This window comes from Panicum virgatum, chromosome 1K (genome assembly GCF_016808335.1).
Source record: "Panicum virgatum strain AP13 chromosome 1K, P.virgatum_v5, whole genome shotgun sequence".
Lineage (NCBI taxonomy): Eukaryota > Viridiplantae > Streptophyta > Magnoliopsida > Poales > Poaceae > Panicum > Panicum virgatum.
Window position 1 is genome coordinate 54,343,708 of NC_053136.1, and position 16,097 is coordinate 54,359,804.

At 46.5% G+C, this 16,097-nt stretch overlaps 4 protein-coding genes across 4 annotated transcripts; 2 read left to right on the forward strand and 2 right to left on the reverse strand.

Moving 5' to 3' along the window:
* The first annotated feature begins 88 nt into the window (after positions 1 to 88).
* LOC120644675 (probable steroid-binding protein 3) lies at positions 89 to 823 on the forward strand. The gene has a single exon (XM_039921355.1). The coding sequence runs from the start codon at positions 272 to 274 to the stop codon at positions 581 to 583; it is 312 nt and encodes a 103-aa protein (XP_039777289.1). The 5' UTR covers positions 89 to 271; the 3' UTR covers positions 584 to 823.
* Positions 824 to 5,975: 5,152 nt separating this feature from the next.
* On the reverse strand, positions 5,976 to 8,194 carry LOC120657984. Its single transcript, XM_039936184.1, has 3 exons — positions 8,136 to 8,194; positions 6,427 to 6,568; positions 5,976 to 6,359 (listed from the first exon to the last, which is right to left on the reverse strand). Exons 1-3 carry the CDS (start codon positions 8,176 to 8,178, stop codon positions 6,224 to 6,226), a joined length of 321 nt encoding a protein of 106 aa, XP_039792118.1. The 5' UTR covers positions 8,179 to 8,194; the 3' UTR covers positions 5,976 to 6,223.
* A 659-nt stretch (positions 8,195 to 8,853) lies between these two features.
* LOC120644682 lies at positions 8,854 to 12,076 on the forward strand. The gene is made up of 6 exons (XM_039921364.1): positions 8,854 to 9,143; positions 9,811 to 10,059; positions 10,219 to 10,392; positions 10,481 to 10,587; positions 10,893 to 11,182; positions 11,289 to 12,076. The coding sequence occupies exons 1-6, from the start codon at positions 8,991 to 8,993 to the stop codon at positions 11,843 to 11,845; spliced, it is 1,530 nt and encodes a 509-aa protein (XP_039777298.1). The 5' UTR covers positions 8,854 to 8,990; the 3' UTR covers positions 11,846 to 12,076.
* A 314-nt stretch (positions 12,077 to 12,390) lies between these two features.
* LOC120644692 (protein HEADING DATE REPRESSOR 1-like) lies at positions 12,391 to 15,879 on the reverse strand. Its single transcript, XM_039921373.1, has 4 exons — positions 15,588 to 15,879; positions 15,372 to 15,453; positions 13,104 to 13,450; positions 12,391 to 12,851 (listed from the first exon to the last, which is right to left on the reverse strand). Exons 2-4 carry the CDS (start codon positions 15,427 to 15,429, stop codon positions 12,633 to 12,635), a joined length of 624 nt encoding a protein of 207 aa, XP_039777307.1. The 5' UTR covers positions 15,430 to 15,453; positions 15,588 to 15,879; the 3' UTR covers positions 12,391 to 12,632.
* Between the last annotated feature and the right edge of the window lie 218 nt (positions 15,880 to 16,097).

The following is a 16,097-nucleotide window of genomic DNA, read 5'->3' on the forward strand; positions in this document are numbered from 1 at the left end:
TGGGGACGGCCCAAAGCCACACACGGCCAGCTTCGTTCGTCCGCGGATCTGTGTGGTCCCCTCCTTGCCGTTTCACTCTCCCGAAGGTCACAGTCGCGTGGCATTCACGCAGACGCAGCTGGCTGCTCACAGTCTCCTGCTCTCCTCACTTCGCCGCTTCAGTTGCAATTGCCAAGTCGCAACAATCTACGGCACCTACCGCGCGCAGCGGCAACCAGCCCGAGCCCCCCCCCCCCCCCCCCCCCCCACCCCCTAAGCACCGAGCGGCGCGATGGCGACGGAGCTGACGGCGGCGCTGCTGCGGGCGTACGACGGCACCGACCCCTCCAAGCCGATCTACGTCTCCGTCCGCGGCAAGGTCTACGACGTCACCTCGGGCCGCAGCTTCTACGGCCCCGGCGGCGCCTACGCCATCTTCGCCGGCCGCGAGGCCAGCCGCGCCCTCGCCAAGATGTCCAAGGAAGAGGCCGACGTCTCCGGCGACCTCTCCGGCCTCACCGAGAAGGAGCTCGGCGTCCTCGCTGACTGGGAGACCAAGTTCCAAGCCAAGTACCCCGTCGTCGCCCGCCTCGTCGACGCCTGAACTCGGAATCTGAAGTCAAAACCCCCCAATCAGCGGCGACCACCACCACCTCGGCAAGTATCAGTGTAACTGTCTGTATCCTACCTCTTGCAGCCTTGTGCTTGCCTGCTTGCTACATTAGCTACCAAATAATCTCAAGGGTCCAAGCTATGATGTATGTTCCTGCTACAAAACTCTCTGCATACACTGTGGTATCTGTCAAGATGTATGTGCTTATTTGCTGTGCAATTGCATGCTGTAGCACAAGCTACTGTAGCATCGCGGAGCTAAGCTCTTCTGTCCCAAAGTGAAAGTAGAGAGGGAACCGAACCAGCTTAAATAGCCGGTACTTAGGAAATTAGTAACTCCGGTTCGAACTTTTTGCGCGAAGCGAGGACGAAAACGCAAGAGAGTTATTTAGCAGGCGTGGTCTACTCAACGTGTAGAGTAGATCTTAACTGTTATCCTGGGCCGGGTCGTTACAGGGGTATCAGAGTCATACTCTTGCGGTTTCACACCACGTACGGGCAGAAATGCGCGTACATGAGCACGTCGGCGGGTGGAAACACAGATGCCAATAGCATGTGGACGGACACACATTGGCTGCTGACAGTGAACCCACGGACGTGGCACATGGGATCGTAGCACTAGACGTATGGGATGTGGCCCAAGAGAGATGATCCTGCTCATTTGTCCCGTATGGGTAAGCTGGTTCGACGATGACGTCGAATCCTAACGGGGGAGATTGCCACGGCCCACTGGGCCGACTGGGCTGCGCGGGTTACTGTAGCACAAGCTACTGTAGCACCGCGGAGCTCAGCTCTTTTGTCCCAAACTGAAAGTAGAGAGGGAGCCGAACCAACTTAAATAGCCGGTCCCTGGGAAGCTAGTAACTCCGGTTAGAACCTTTTGCGCGAAGCGAGGACAAAAGCGCAAGAAAGTTATTTAGCAGGTGTGGTCTACTCAACGTGTAGAGTATATCTTAGCCGTTATTCTGGGCCGGGTCGTTACAGTTTAAGTATTGGGATAAGTGGCTTTGCAATTGCAAGATTTCATATGCAATTGGTTCTAAGCTATAAACCTTGATTTAACTATACACTTTTGTGGAACCAATGCTCAATATCCAACCATTGAAGTGCTGTCCAGGTACGCACATTTCGCTGCATCTGGGTTGACAATTTTTTTTATAACACAATCAGATAGGATAGATCAACACAATCATGGCTAAGTTTACATGCTCTTGTTCACAACCATCTCAAATTCTCAATCATATTACCCCCTGCATACAGTGATAGTGGAATTAGTCAGTGAATATGTGTGCTTCCGTGCTTGATTGCTACATAATTTTTGAAACAAATACATAATGACCGATGCTATAATCTGAAAGGTAGGACTTGCTGGGGCGGTTTCAAGTATAGAGCTGATGTCTTCTTAATTGCCACTTAATTTCAGATGTAGTATTAGGCGATCACAAGGTTTGCTGCTATGACTTGCAAGAATTGCTGCTTGAAAGCATGCATAATCCCGACCGACCATATAGAACCCACGGCCGTCTTCAAATCAGTTCATTTCGCTTTGTTTAGCCTGGCAGTTTTCATCCAGTTGTTTCCCCAGTAGCTAATATATCACAGAAGAGAATTTGAAATTGCCTCCTATTTAGTGATTTTGGGGAAGCAGGTTCGATTCCCTGGTGAATGGTAGAAATGTGGTGGTAATTTAAGCAAGTTCTTGTTTGTTCTGAGTCTAGATATCCCTTCGAGTTTTTGAAGCTCCCAATTTCTGAAACAGTCTTGGACACTGATTCATGGAGCACAACATGGCTAAGCATTGACCACTGAATCAGAAATAACGTATTTTCTTAACAAAAAAAACAGAAATAACGTTGAAGGGACTATTGTTGCTGTTCGTTCTTGTGGACAAGAAAACATGATATGACGGCTGATGGCCAAAGCTGCGACAAGTTAGTTTATCCGCGACCCGTCTCTGCATATGGCTGATCTTAGCCTCGAGGCCTGAAGTAAGTTTGTCACATCTTTAAAAGACGAAAGCTGACCCTGCCAAAGGGCCAAAATCGATCGCAGGATGAGCCACGTCGCTCTTGTTTCTCCACCGTGTGATTCTGATCTGGCGGTTGAAATGCGTTATCGTGAAGTGTCTCAAGAATGCATGATCCCCGGTTCCCACGCAGTCGCTCCGGCGCCGCCACTATCCTCCTGGCGGCGTGCTACCCACCGCTACTTCCGGAGGCTGCGCAAACGGATGCGCTCGCGAGCTCCAAGAGGGGTGAGGCTACTCGTCTGCCCGCCACCCGGGAGGCAACCCACTGATGTCGTCCTCCCAGACCGGAGCCCCAATTCCCTTCCCCTTGCGGCCTTGCGACAGCCACCACGTCGTTCGGTCGTCCCTCATCTCACATCGCCTCCAATTCGGCGGGTGTCGCCGCCGGGGCCATCGTCGCAAGCCACCTGCCTCTTCTCTCCCCTCCCGGACACCCCCCTCTACTTCGGCGTCGGTAGCGCCAAGAGTATATAGCAGTCCAAGCGTTGAAGCTGCCAGACCCACACATGGCATACCCCCTACGCCGCCGCCCCTCCCGGAGCTCCTGGGGTGCAGCAACGGAGGTGGCCTCGGAGAGCAGCTCACACGACTGCACGTCGATACAATGCTAGCACGAGCAGCAGCTTCAGCCATGGCTTCCAGGCTCCAGCATATGTGCTGCTGCAGTCATTGCCTCCACTGTCCGCGAGGTGTTCGACAAAATATACATGACCTAATACATGAGGCTTCACAAACATGTACTTCACAAACATGGTCTAATACCAAAGTTAGCGTTCAGATCGGTTTACATGACTGAAAGGTTACAATTCTTTCTTAGACCATGCAATCTTATTGTGATTTTTAGGCACAGTTTATCATAGAACCTGATTGTCACAAGCTTGGGGGCCCTGACACTTTGTTTAATATCGGGCCTGATGATCACAAACTTGGGCGTATTAACATATTTGCTGTGCCATCTGATAATCACAAATAAAGCGACACTGCATTTGATAAACTAAGAAGCTGCCGGATGTATAACAACTATAATTTAAGGCCACTATATTATTCATCACTATTGATACCACGACCAGCAGATTCTGGCATCTATGTATCTTCTTTTATATATGTTTCGCAGATGATGTCCACAGAAGTTTACTTTTTGCAACCATTTTCTGAGTTTAGGATCATTATCCTCATTTGCACCATTTTTCAGCTTATTGTTCAAATTTTTCCCTCCTGAACAAAAAATACCTATATTGGTATAGGATGCAAGTGTTAAGAGTTCTATGCCTCGTTGATGGTAAGCATTGTTGATGTTCCAAGCTACCTTATGAAATAATCATGTTAACCCATAAAGCCATTCAGGCGCGGCGCTCCTCTACCCCTCTACTTCTAGAGAGACGATGCTTGCTCATGGGTCGTGGCTCCTGCACACCATGCGCTCAGCCTCCCGCACGTGCTCTTCGTGACTGCCTCCACTGCTGTTCCATCTAGCTGAGCTCTCCTATTAATATGGTGCTGGAGGGTTAGCGTTTAAGAGTACCGAGTACGCAAGCAAGTTGGTGGACGAAATGCCACTGCCGGTTATATATCGCAGCACGCTGAGGACATCCAAGCCTCAAAGTGGTGAATTCATGATTGTGAAGGATACGTCACTTTCACTAAAAATTGTAATATAAGCATGTATGGATTGCATTCCTACTGCCACTGGATGAGCATGTTGTTTCAGGAATTACGTGATAAATCCAATGCTGTCTTTGGGATGTTTTTCTGGAACAAGTTGTTTCCAAGATTATCTTTGCCAACACAACTACCATATACAGTTTTAGCCACGATGAATAATATAACCATGAATAGGATAATGAGTTCAACAATAATGAGTTCAACAAACTTAGTGTATCTTTGGTTACATGTATCATTTGGTGGATACATGAAATAATTCAAACTAGATGATGATCCTCCGGTTTGGTTGGGTTAAATGTACACAATTCATACAAGATAGAAGCCATCCTACTTCAATACTTGATATAAATTTAAAAAAAAGTTGGACCACATTCACGATCCTTTCAAGATTTAACACTCATATCACAATGACATGTGAGGTCAATCTGAGTCATTGACTTGTGGATCAGGGTGTCAAATGTCGAATAAAGGCTCACGAATTGGATGTCAATTTTAGAAATTTCTTGCGTTTTCACACCATCCATAATCATCCACACATGACGCTTGCAACCAAACATATCTTTATAGACTCGAACCAACATCGGGGTTGGGGGCACAAGGCGCGGCGTTGCCGCGCCATATTTCTAGTGTAAAATGAATCCCCTATTGCAGTCTTGCGGACAGGATTATCTCCGGGCATAGCATCTGCATCTGCAGGACACCTTGTATTGTTGTTACTCGCTACAGATGCTTGCCTGCAGGTTGTCCATTACAGATGAGCCTGATGTCTGCAAATTCTCACGCCAGAAAACTCGATTAAAATTCGAACAGTATTCAATGCTGGATACACGTACACGTACACCCAACGCAACTCAAATCTGCCAAATCAAGTGCCCACGCCCCCACGCTATCCATTCAGTTGACCTGGCATCGTCACGTGACGTCTCAAGCCGCAACGGCTGACAACAAGGAAAGCCGGCTAGCCGGACACCAGGCTTCCGGCCGGGTCCAGCCGAAATTGCAACGACGCCCGTGCAGGACGGCGGAGAGACCGGCACACGCACACCGGAGATGCCCAAATTCCAGTTGATCGGCTGGCTCAACACGTTTCAGGCCACTGACGGCACGGACCCACCTTACGGGAGGCCCCACGGCGCAATACCTTTCCGGCTGCGCACCTGGATGGCTGCTCGCCTTGCGGGCCCCGCCACTTTATCCACACCATATTCCAGGGGTCCAGTCGCCGACAGGCGGGCCCGTCTCCTCGGCCCCACGTCCCAGTCGCACAGTACTCCCTATATCTGGATTCCAACTTGAGTGTTTTAACTGTGAGCCATTATAAATTGTTGAAATGACCTACGTGCCAGTCGAATTTCAAAAAGTTCATCTGTGTCTTTCATTGAAGTTTCTTTTACCTGTGTGCCACTCCCGTCAGTTTTCTTTGTAACGGCAGTGAACTAGCGTGGGAAAAGACGAATTTGCCCCTGATTGTAGAATGCAACAGATTTTTATTTTTTTACTTGTGTACCACTGCACATTCTGAGAGGTTGTATGTAGAGTAGTCTTGTATGTGTGCACATGAAAATTACTCTTGTATGTGTGCACATGAAAATTACCCTCATCATAGAATGAAAATATAATATTGCAAGATGGACAAAAAATTGAACAATCCACACAACCACAATAAATATTTAATTAAACAGAATTAGACATAAAAGAGGTCCAAATATATCATCGGTGTGCATAGTTAGCTTGATCACAAAGTCAAGTTTGCACACAAAAGATGGTCACATTGACCTCATTACTAGTCTAAACTCTAAACATAGATTCAAGTACTACAAAAGCATGGCATACAGATGCAAACTCATCAAAGATTTAGTTTTTTCTTGCTTCTGGTTCCCATGGCCGGACTAGAAGGGGCCTTGCTGCGGGTTGCCATGGCTGGACTAGACTTGTTTGGAGTTAATTTTTTTTAATGGCCCTTTTCTTCTTGTGTTGCTGCTGACTTGTTCTCTTGTCATCCATGTGCTGCTCACTTGGCCCAGAAGGATATGTAATTGCCAAAAGATCTAGCTGATTTGAATCTTGTGCAGACCCCCTGATAAAGGAGAGACATTAGTAAACCTATTGAAGTGGTAAAAAGAGAGAACTGAAAATTAGCTTACCTCACAGAGGGGTCACTAGCCTCAGCAGCTGAAGTTCTCTTTTGTTTCTTCGCACCAGTTGTTGAGGATGATTTGTTCTTCCTTTTCTTTGATAGATCTGCAACACTCGGTACGACAGGAAAGACCGTCTTTTGTGCAGGTGCTGCAAGCACAATACTAGTCTCGGTACTGGCTGGTGGCACCTTCCTTTTCTTCTTTTTAGGTGGACCTCTGCACAACAAATATGTTAGCAACTAGTAATGCAGCAAACATGGAAAAATAGTTACAAACTTTAGCTTCCATGTTACCTTTCAGCAAGCATTGCAGCTATGTCGTTTGGGTCACCATCCTTACACTTCCACCAACGATGTCCATACTGTTGACAAATTGGACACTGATGACTTCCCTTGGCTCCTTTGCTGCCACCCTCTACTGCTGCCTTGTATCTGTTTTGCCTTCTCCTACCAGCTGTTGACTTCAACAATGGAGGATGCATGAAGAAACCATGTTTTGATTTGGGCCACATGGACTTGTCTGGTAGAGAAGGGATTTTACCATCATAGTCAGCCCTGAACATCTGTACTGAGTAGTAGTTGTCCACATGATCTTCTATTTTCTCTCCAGGTATCGAGGTGATAAAAGCAATTGCATGCTTACAAGGTAATCCAAAAACTTGCCATGCTCTGCATGAACATGTCCTTTCCTGTAGGTTCACAACGAATCTGTAACTAGAACCTTCCCTTGCTGTAACCTCTGCAATCCCATCAGGTGAGCTAGTGACAACATCAATGTCTAGATTCCTGTTTTGGTCCTTCAACTTAGTTATGATGTGTGGCAAAATTTTACCTTCCAACTTAAATTCAGATATGTTTGGATAGATGCTCCCTACTTCCATAGGAGGGTCATCTTTGTTGTATGCCACTTCAGGAATGTGAGATGGTAATGTATCCTTAATAGTCTCGTCTACCTCGGCATCTATATCCTTAGTCGTTTCATCTACCTCGGCATCCGTATCGGAGTCGGTCATAGAATCAGATTCAGAGTTCGAACCTGGATCATAATTTTCATCCTTTTTCTCACTAGTGTCAACATTTGCATGAGAAGTAGGTTCTATGTCAGAGTATAAAGCTAGATCTTCATCAACCCCCACATATTCAATTTGTCTAACATAGCTTGGAAGAGAGCTGTTCTCTATGTCTACCATGTCATAATATGGTTATGTAACAGTCCCAAGTTGAGTTGCTTTGCTAGGTTCTACATAGCTAGGGTCTGGCATAGACGGGGTGCATGGAATTTCAACATTGTCCCATAGTGGAATTTCTGGTGGATCAACATCAGGTTTATGGTATGCAATTGACATGCGACAACATTTAGAAGTCTTGTGTTTGGCAAACATATTCATTAAGTCTTGGTCAGAATGAATTTCAATGTTGGACTTGCTATCAGCACAGAAATAGAACAGCTTCACCACATCACCATACCCACAAGAAAACTTATCCACAATTTCATCAACCAGATATTTAAAATTTGTGGTGTCTGAATCAACAACTTTGTTAAAGTCAAACCATGGTCCTCGCATACTTGGACTTATTATTCCGATTTCTAGATTGAAACTGGTCTCGATGTCATTCCTACAGACGAATACACATATCTACACAGTTTAATCAAATCCAACCAACACTAAACATGTCACTGATGCTATACAATTGAAGGCACAAACGAGAACTCACCCATCCGGAAGCCAGGCTGGTCGCTCATCCGCCATCCTTCCATGAACCGCACCAAATCGGCCCCTGCTCCCGCGCTCCTTATTCAGATCTGCAGCCGCTGCACCTGGTCCCGCGGTCCCTGTTCAGATCTGCGCCGGCGCCCCTTCCTGCTCGCACCTAGTCCCGCGGCCCTGCTCGCCCCTCCTGCAGCGTGTCCTGCAGCGCCCTGCAGTGCGTCTCGACCGGCCCGCCCTGCAACGCGTCAGCGCGTGGCCCCGCGCCCCGCCTTGCAGGTTGGCGTGCGATGTGCCGAGCATGGCCCGGCGCCCGCCCGGCGGGGAAAACCGCGCGTGGCCCGACGCCCCGCCCAGCGGGGGACGCCGCGCGTCCCTCCTACTGAGGCTCTGCGTGTGACCCGCGTGAGGATCTGCTGTCGCCCCTCCGCTCTCAGATCTGTCTCTCCTCTTGTTTCTAGGGTTCCTCTTCAAGTCGAGATTCACTAGAGAACAAAAGGGTGGAGAGAAAAACTCATATGACTGCGAGAGTGATGGGCAAAAGAGTAATTTTACATTTAGTTGGAAACTTCTCTGTTAGCTTTTAACGGTATATGTGACGGTAGTGACACACAGGTAAAAGAAACTTCGATGTAAGGTATAGAAAAACTTTCTAAATTTTGGATGACACGTAGATCATTTCAACAATTTATAATGGCACACATGTAAAACTCTCTTCCAACTTCCCCAGGAGCCAGCCAGCCAGCCAGCCCAGCCCGCCTGCCGCGCGCCGCCTCGACCGCGTCGTCTCGTGATCTCGCCCGCCTGTCGGATTCCCGTCGAGCTCGAGGTGGAGGGCGGGCTAGGGCATCCGGAGATCCCAATGGTGCAACTTCCGGGCTCGGGGAAGCGGCGCGCCGAGCCGGCCCCGGCGCCTGCCGTCAAGCTGGAGGCGGAGGCAGCGGAGGGTTTCGGCGGCGGAGATGGCCTACCGCCCAAGCGCGTCAAAGCAGTTCCGCCGCCGTCGCCGCTTCAGGTAGATCGGCCACTTCCACCTTTTATTATATTATATATTCTTTCCTCGCGTCGCGGATTCTGTTCCGTTTATGGCAGCCGGTGATGTTACCACCGAATTTGGGTTTAGTTGTCGCGTAGGAGTAAGTCCAGGAAGTATGTGAGGTTCAAGGCTACTGTAAGTTTTCGATGCTGCACTTGTTCCTTGTCGCGCGGGATGCTCGTGCGAGACAGAAGGTGGCGCTCTGGAAGGTCCCATTGCCACTCCCGTGACAGAATCTGGTGAAATTGCGATAGGTTTTTGTGTTCGGCGTGATGCTGCATTGGCATTATTATTAGTTCTATGATACACCGAGTGGGAGTCTGGAAAACATAAATGTCCCTTATGAAATCAGAAAATGTTTTCACGTCATAAATTTTCCCAGGGCTGTCAGGTCATTTTTATTTGCTCAATTTTGTACAGATGAAAGAAGTCCTTTATAGGAAATCTACATCACATTTAAGGATAGCTACTTGGCCTGTTTCATTGATGTCTGCTAGGTCCTTCAGAGATATATCATTGTTCTCGACTGTTTGAAAAAATCTCACTTAAGACTGCTTGCTGTTTACAACATTTAGTGTTGTCTGTTCATTTAGGGTTGAGACTGCAAAGCCCTTTAATCCATACTCTGTTTACAACATGACTGCAGGACATGTCCTGTGATGTGCTTGATGAACCTAGCCCATTGGGTCTGCGACTACGAAAAAGTCCATCTCTGCTGGATCTGATTCAGATTAAGCTTTCTCAGGCAAAATCTGCTGGCGAACAGTTTGGTGTATGCAACAGTACTTCTGATACAACCAAGAAGAAAGATGTAAAATCTAGAGCTTCCACAGCTGGTGAACGAATGAAAGCTTCGAGCTTTCATGCAAATATTTTGAAAATTGGTAATTGGGAGGTAAGAAATATCTTCTTTTTTTTGCAAGAACATGTAGATTCATCTTTGTTGTGAAATTGTGATACTATATGTTAAGGAGTGCATATTGGAGCAACTATTTTGTAGCTATCCTGAACAACCCAGTCTAACAGTGAATAATATTTTATTATTTTTGAGCAGTACATTTCACGCTATGAAGGTGATTTGGTGGCAAAATGCTACTTTGCAAAGCATAAGCTTGTCTGGGAGGTCTTGCATGATGGTCTCAAGAGTAAAATAGAAATTCAATGGTCAGATATTACTGCTTTGAAGGCAACCTGCCCAGAGAATGAACAAGGGACCTTAGATCTGGTGGTAAGTTCCTGAGAATGGCATATTTTGTTATAGTCCTTTGCATTCAATCATTAATTCCCCTCACAATATTCAATTTTCTTTTCTGAAGTTGGCTCGACCACCCCTTTTCTTCAAAGAGACTGATCCTCAGCCAAGAAAACATACACTGTGGCGGGCAGCATCAGATTTCACTGATGGACAGGCAAGCTTAAACAGGTTAAGAGCTGGTTCAAAATGCTTTTTTTTTCATGCTCGAAGGGATACACTACACGCATAAAGTAATGTCTTTTTGTGGGGAGTCCATGAGCTATGTGCCTGCTGCTGCTGTTTCTTGAATACTATTTACTTTTTATATGCATATCTCTTAATAACTTTATTCATATTTTTGCTTCCTAGCTATTTGCCTTTTTTTTATTTCCATGAATGCTTTTGGTAACATGTTTTTCACGACATGCCAGTTTCCTCACTATGATTTTTGCTGCTTACCTAAGGAACTAAGTACTAAATGGATCTGAATGCAGGAGGCATACCTTGCAGTGCCACTCAAGTTTATTAAGCAAGAATTTTGAAAAGCTCATTCAGTGTGATCATCGGCTATATGAATTGAGCCAACAGCCAGGTGCCATATTGGGAACTCCAGATTTTGAACCTAGGCGCTCTATTTTTGAAAATCCACATGACTCAAAGGACTGCCTTGGTTTTGATGGATTGAAGTGTGAACAAGAAGCATCTTTTCCCAATTTCAATGGTCCTGCCTCAACTTGTACTTTTTCCTCACTGTCCAAGAACACTGGACAAACAATAAACATAGGTAATCTAGCCATACAATCTGTATCAGACTGCAAAGCTTCTATAGGTAATGTGTTTGCGTATCCTACATTTTGGTATAGTCGCATCTAATGCCAGGGTGTTTACAGGATCTGCTGCGACAGATTTCCAGGGCCGTGATGTTCCTCAAGAACCGAAGAATTGCAATCAGTGGAATCAGCTGAAAGTGCCTGGACTGAGAGCATCCATGTCTGTGGAAGATTTAGTTAACCATCTAGGTAACTGCATAGGTGAGCAAAGGAGTGCTGGTGATCCTCCTTTGGTCAATAATGGGGGACAATCCACAGAAGTGCTGGAAGGCCTTGTTCAGTACCTTTTCAGCGACACACAGGGTCTGCCAGCAACGGATGATAAATATTTGATGGCAAGGGTGGACTCCCTGTATTCTTTGCTTGAGAAAGACACAGTACCATCCACCATTCCCAAGCCTGAGTGCAGTGACGGTGGCAACATTGGCGTAATCCAAGTGGATTCTGATGGCTCTGATGAGGAGCTGAACTCATCACCTGCTAGGAATACTGCAGGGGGCACAGAAATAATGCCTGCCATCTCCAGAAAGGATTCATTTGGGGAGCTGCTGCTGAACCTCCCTCGAATAGCTTCCATTCCACAGTTCTTGTTCAACATACCAGAGGATTCTGATTAATAAAGCATGATAGAGTTCTGGTTCTCATTCCTGGGACCACTGTACAAATTGTACACATGAGCAATAAGTCAGCAACGCTAGAGTGCTATTTTAGTTCTTCCCCTGTAAATAATTCAATAGATTGGTCCTGCAGAATTGTCTGCTCATTGGTTCATTCGCTGTGGAATCTCCACATGCAACATTGAAATGACATTATTCACACTTTAATGGACTTCCTTTTTATCTAGTACACTTTACCTCGTCAAATAATTTCTGTTTCAAATACTCAACTCGTTGCTTGTGATAATGTAATGTCGCACTGAATAGCTGTGCTTGTGAGCCTGCGACTTGCGTGATATACGGAAGTAGATTGTAAACTGACAACCTCTGTGTAGTTCGTGTTTGTAAGGGTTTTTGTACCCTCTTTTCTTTTCTTATTTACCTAGCTCTCCTGCTTCTTCAAGGAAAAAAAAAGCGAATGTGGCAATGCTGGATCCAGGAAGGCATTGCACAGGGGAAAAAAAGAGGAATTGCGCGTGCGCGGGGGGGGGGGGGGGGGGGGGGGGGGGGGTAAGGATGTTTACATACACTCCCATTGAAATATAATATGTCTCTAGTTTCTCGCATACATTTGAAGCCTACAAAGGTGCAGGTACAATAAACAGGCACCCTTTATCTACAGGAAACAAGCCATGGAATGGAATAGGACACATGAAATTCTACACAGGATATATCTCTTGGTTACCCTGAAACCAGAACCAGGAGATTCATGGTTTGGTATTGCGGGAAATGGACAGTACTATAATGCTTAATCAAAGGAATCGGGAGGTGGAGCTTCTCCTTCCTCATCGAAGCCCTCATTTTCGTCAAGCATGTTCATCAGCATGGACACCTGCTCATGAAGCATAGAGTTCTCCTTCTCTATCTCTGCCCGCTTCTTGCGTTCATCCGCTAGCTGTTTCTGGAGAAGTTCTAGCACGCGGGAGTCTTCCTCTAGCTGCTCGTTCAGTCCATTGATTTCACGGTCCTGCCACACCAATTCCATGGAAATAACTTGTGTCAGTTTATAATGCACATTCCGCAACAATAAAATCACCTACAGTTTACCTTAGGCGGCGCACAAGAATGATACTCATATCACAGAAAAACAGAAGTTTAACGTTTCAGGATTTTTCAGCCTCATTATCAAAATCGATGCATTTACTAGGAAAAATAGCATTTGCATGCTGCATGGTATCATGGTGGTATGTACAGTCAGACCACTAGAAAGATTATAAACCTTTCTGTTCATTTCTTGGATTGCAATCCTCCTCATGCTCTCCACAACATCAACATTGACGAGCTTGCGCTTCTTACCAACCAACCACCCCTTGGGGTATGATGCGGGCTCAAAGTCAGGTGGTGGAAGCAGCATTTCAGCACTGCGCTTGCCATTGATAGGCTCCAGAGGCTCAAAGAGAGCCTTCCGCTTCTCAGATAAGTTAGCTTTTGGGTCTGGTTGAACATCCTCAGCTGTGTCTGTTGTATCTGTTGCATCGTCGATCTTCATGGATTCCCCTTGAGCCTGCTCATTCACTTCTTCGGTAGCATCTTTGTCAGGTTCTTGTTGCAAGCTCCGGCCATTGGCTGGAACATACATATTGTTAGTCAGATCAATTGTCAGTGCACCTCCCCAGTTAAAATCTAATGCACACATGACCTCTAGAACATGATAAGATGGAAGTTCATTTTGATAACTGACAAGTTAGTGAGCAGTGGGTTTGGATGAGCTTATGAAGAGGCCAAGGGACATGTTTTTCAGTTCTTGGTTAGATCTCTGCAGTCTTTCAGTGTCTTGAAAGTACACTACACGTATATACCATCCTTGACAAGGAAGCAAAGCAAGAAGGAACTGGAATAGAAGACTACTGAACATAGTAGTATTCCCCAAAAGTTATAATGACGAGCTAATAGCATAAGCTGTGAAAGGAAGACAGATACATTGTTTTATATATTTGTCTGTTAGTAATTCCAAGAGCTGATTTATTTGACCTGAGCAAATCTGTCAATATCACATGTTCTAGAGAATATATTATTGGTCAGCATCAAGTATCAACCAGATCTGACCTGATTAGCGTTCCAATAAGCCTGCCTGCACGATCATGTAATCCAACCCACCTACTTAATGAAATGCTTGCCTAGAGGTTCTCGAAAATAATAATATGCAAGATTACCAGGTCATTGTAGTTTACCCGATATTTACCAGATCATTTGCAATTTGCTTGATGCTGCAAGTTTTTTTTTTAAAAAAAAGGAGAACATCCCTGCCTATATTGAAGCAAATGAGGTTTACACATAGTTCCAGCTGGGGTTGCCAGCTCCCGCTGTAAGGTTGTTGATGTGGCCATGCATAGACGACTAGAACGCTAGAGGCCTAGAGCGGTAGCATACTTGGCCGGTCTGTGGCCATGCACCCATGCCGAGATGACTAGAGGCTAGAACGGTTGTATTTGGCCTTGCCTAGGACAGTGGCAAAGAACAGCAGAAACAGACATTATTCCCCAATAGCAAATTACTCCTGCTGCAAACAGTGTTAACTTGAAGGAATATGATTTCGTGCTGCAAGCATATTCTTGAGACCACTACTAGGTACTAGCTAGCAGTAAGCATAACACCGACAGCTGCAGCTTGGGGTCTTGGCGGTAAAGACAAGCAATAGGGGCACATCGGTCTTGTTGTGACAGGAGATGGAAATTTCCATTTCCCCCACAAGTCAGACCAGCTAATTGGCTTGTAGTCCAATGGTAGGACGGTCCAGTGGGACGCTACCCACCAGGGTTCAAATTCTGGTGCTCGCACTTTTTTCTGGGATTTTCCTAGGATTTACCGGTGTTACACGTTAAGTGGTAAGCGACGTTCCCGTCGACGACGAGGCGCCAGTGGTGACTTCGGGAATCTTCAGATCCGCCGGTGCTCAGTCCTTCGGAGGTGCTCATAGGGGTAGGGTTTGCGTACGTGTATTCATAGGGTGTGAGTGTGCGTGCGTGTTGTGGGCGTCTTCGTTGTACTGTGTGATTCTAAAAAAAAAGTTCACGTGAAACCACCAAACCGGTGGTTAGTTATCAGAGGCAGCAGTTAATTACTCCACGGTTGTGATTAACGTGCCCTGTTAACTAGTCCTGCCGCACCACGCGTGTGAGCTGGCGATAATTTATCCCCACACGACATGTCTCACCGGCACATTCCAGGGCATCAGTACCGGAACTTATGAATAGAAAGGAAAAATGTTCTGGTCCCCAAATAAAAGTGATCGTAGAGGGAAGCGAAGTAAGCCGAGATTACTAGTGTTGAGGTGTGAATCTAATTGCTCTATGATTTTCTTTTGGACAGAATTGGAGAAATTTGCAGGAAAATCGAACTGAAATGAAATTAGCCAGCTTTCAACTTCAAGAAGAGAAAAAACAGATAAGGATGGATGAGTCACGAGAAGACGATGCTTTGGGTAAAAAAAAAATTGAAATCAGCAAGATTTTGTATGTAGGAATCGGGAGTTCGGGACAGCAAGCACCTGATCTCCTGGACTTCCAGAAAATCCTTGGGGGATCAGCAGGAGCTGGGTCCTCCATGCCTTGCCGCTCCCCTCCCTGCACCTGCACCACGAAACAATTGAACCCGTCAGCTGCTAAATCCCTGCTTCCTCTGCCTCAAATTTCTCCTCTTTCCTAGGCCTCCACGAGAAATCATGCCAGCTGCGACGGCGACGACTAAACAATCAAAATCTCACCTCTGTTAGCTTCTTGGGTTGAAGCTAGCTCGGTGTTTCCTTTCTCCCCCCGGTTGCCGCGCGCAACTCTCTCGCAGTCTCGCTCTCTCGCGGTGTCTTCTTGGTTGCGTTATCTTGTGGCTCTGGGGCGAGGGATGGAATTGCTCTGTTTCGAGTGCGCGAGGGATGGGTCGCCTTGGAAGACACTCCCGTTTCCTTGGCCGTGTCGTCCTTCTTGGCTTCGGTTTTACTAGTACTTCTGATGGACGTAACGATGGCGGAGACGGCGTCCTTCGCCCGTCGATTGACGGATGGAGCATCACCCGCCACCAACAAGAACCGCAACAACCAGGACCGCCCCTAGGCCGTGGCCTCTCTCTCATCGGTCTCTCTCTATCCCTCCTCCCGGATCCTATGTGGTCAGTGGTCACCAGGTCACGCTAATATTGTCCAACTCAGAATTTGTCATGCTTTAGTATAAAAAAAAAAAGAATTTGTCATGCTTTAGATTGGCGGCTACTTTGTTCAAAT

Coding starts and splice junctions, on each gene's coding strand:
- LOC120657984 (XM_039936184.1), bottom strand. CDS start 8,178: ATGGAAGGATGGCGGATGAGCGACCAGCCTGGCTTCCGGATGG. Junction 6,569..8,135: donor CCAGCCTGGCTTCCGGATGG/GTGAGTTCTCGT, acceptor TTGTGCTTGCAG/CACCTGCACAAAAGACGGTC. Junction 6,360..6,426: donor GCTAGTGACCCCTCTGTGAG/GTAAGCTAATTT, acceptor CTCCTTTATCAG/GGGGTCTGCACAAGATTCAA.
- LOC120644692 (XM_039921373.1), bottom strand. CDS start 15,429: ATGGAGGACCCAGCTCCTGCTGATCCCCCAAGGATTTTCTGGAAGTCC. Junction 13,451..15,371: donor CTGGAAGTCCAGGAGATCAG/GTGCTTGCTGTC, acceptor TGTATGTTCCAG/CCAATGGCCGGAGCTTGCAA. Junction 12,852..13,103: donor TCCAAGAAATGAACAGAAAG/GTTTATAATCTT, acceptor TTGGTGTGGCAG/GACCGTGAAATCAATGGACT.
- LOC120644682 (XM_039921364.1), top strand. CDS start 8,991: ATGGTGCAACTTCCGGGCTCGGGGAAGCGGCGCGCCGAGCCGGCCCCG. Junction 10,393..10,480: donor AAGGGACCTTAGATCTGGTG/GTAAGTTCCTGA, acceptor TCTTTTCTGAAG/TTGGCTCGACCACCCCTTTT. Junction 10,588..10,892: donor GGACAGGCAAGCTTAAACAG/GTTAAGAGCTGG, acceptor ATCTGAATGCAG/GAGGCATACCTTGCAGTGCC.
- LOC120644675 (XM_039921355.1), top strand. CDS start 272: ATGGCGACGGAGCTGACGGCGGCGCTGCTGCGGGCGTACGACGGCACC.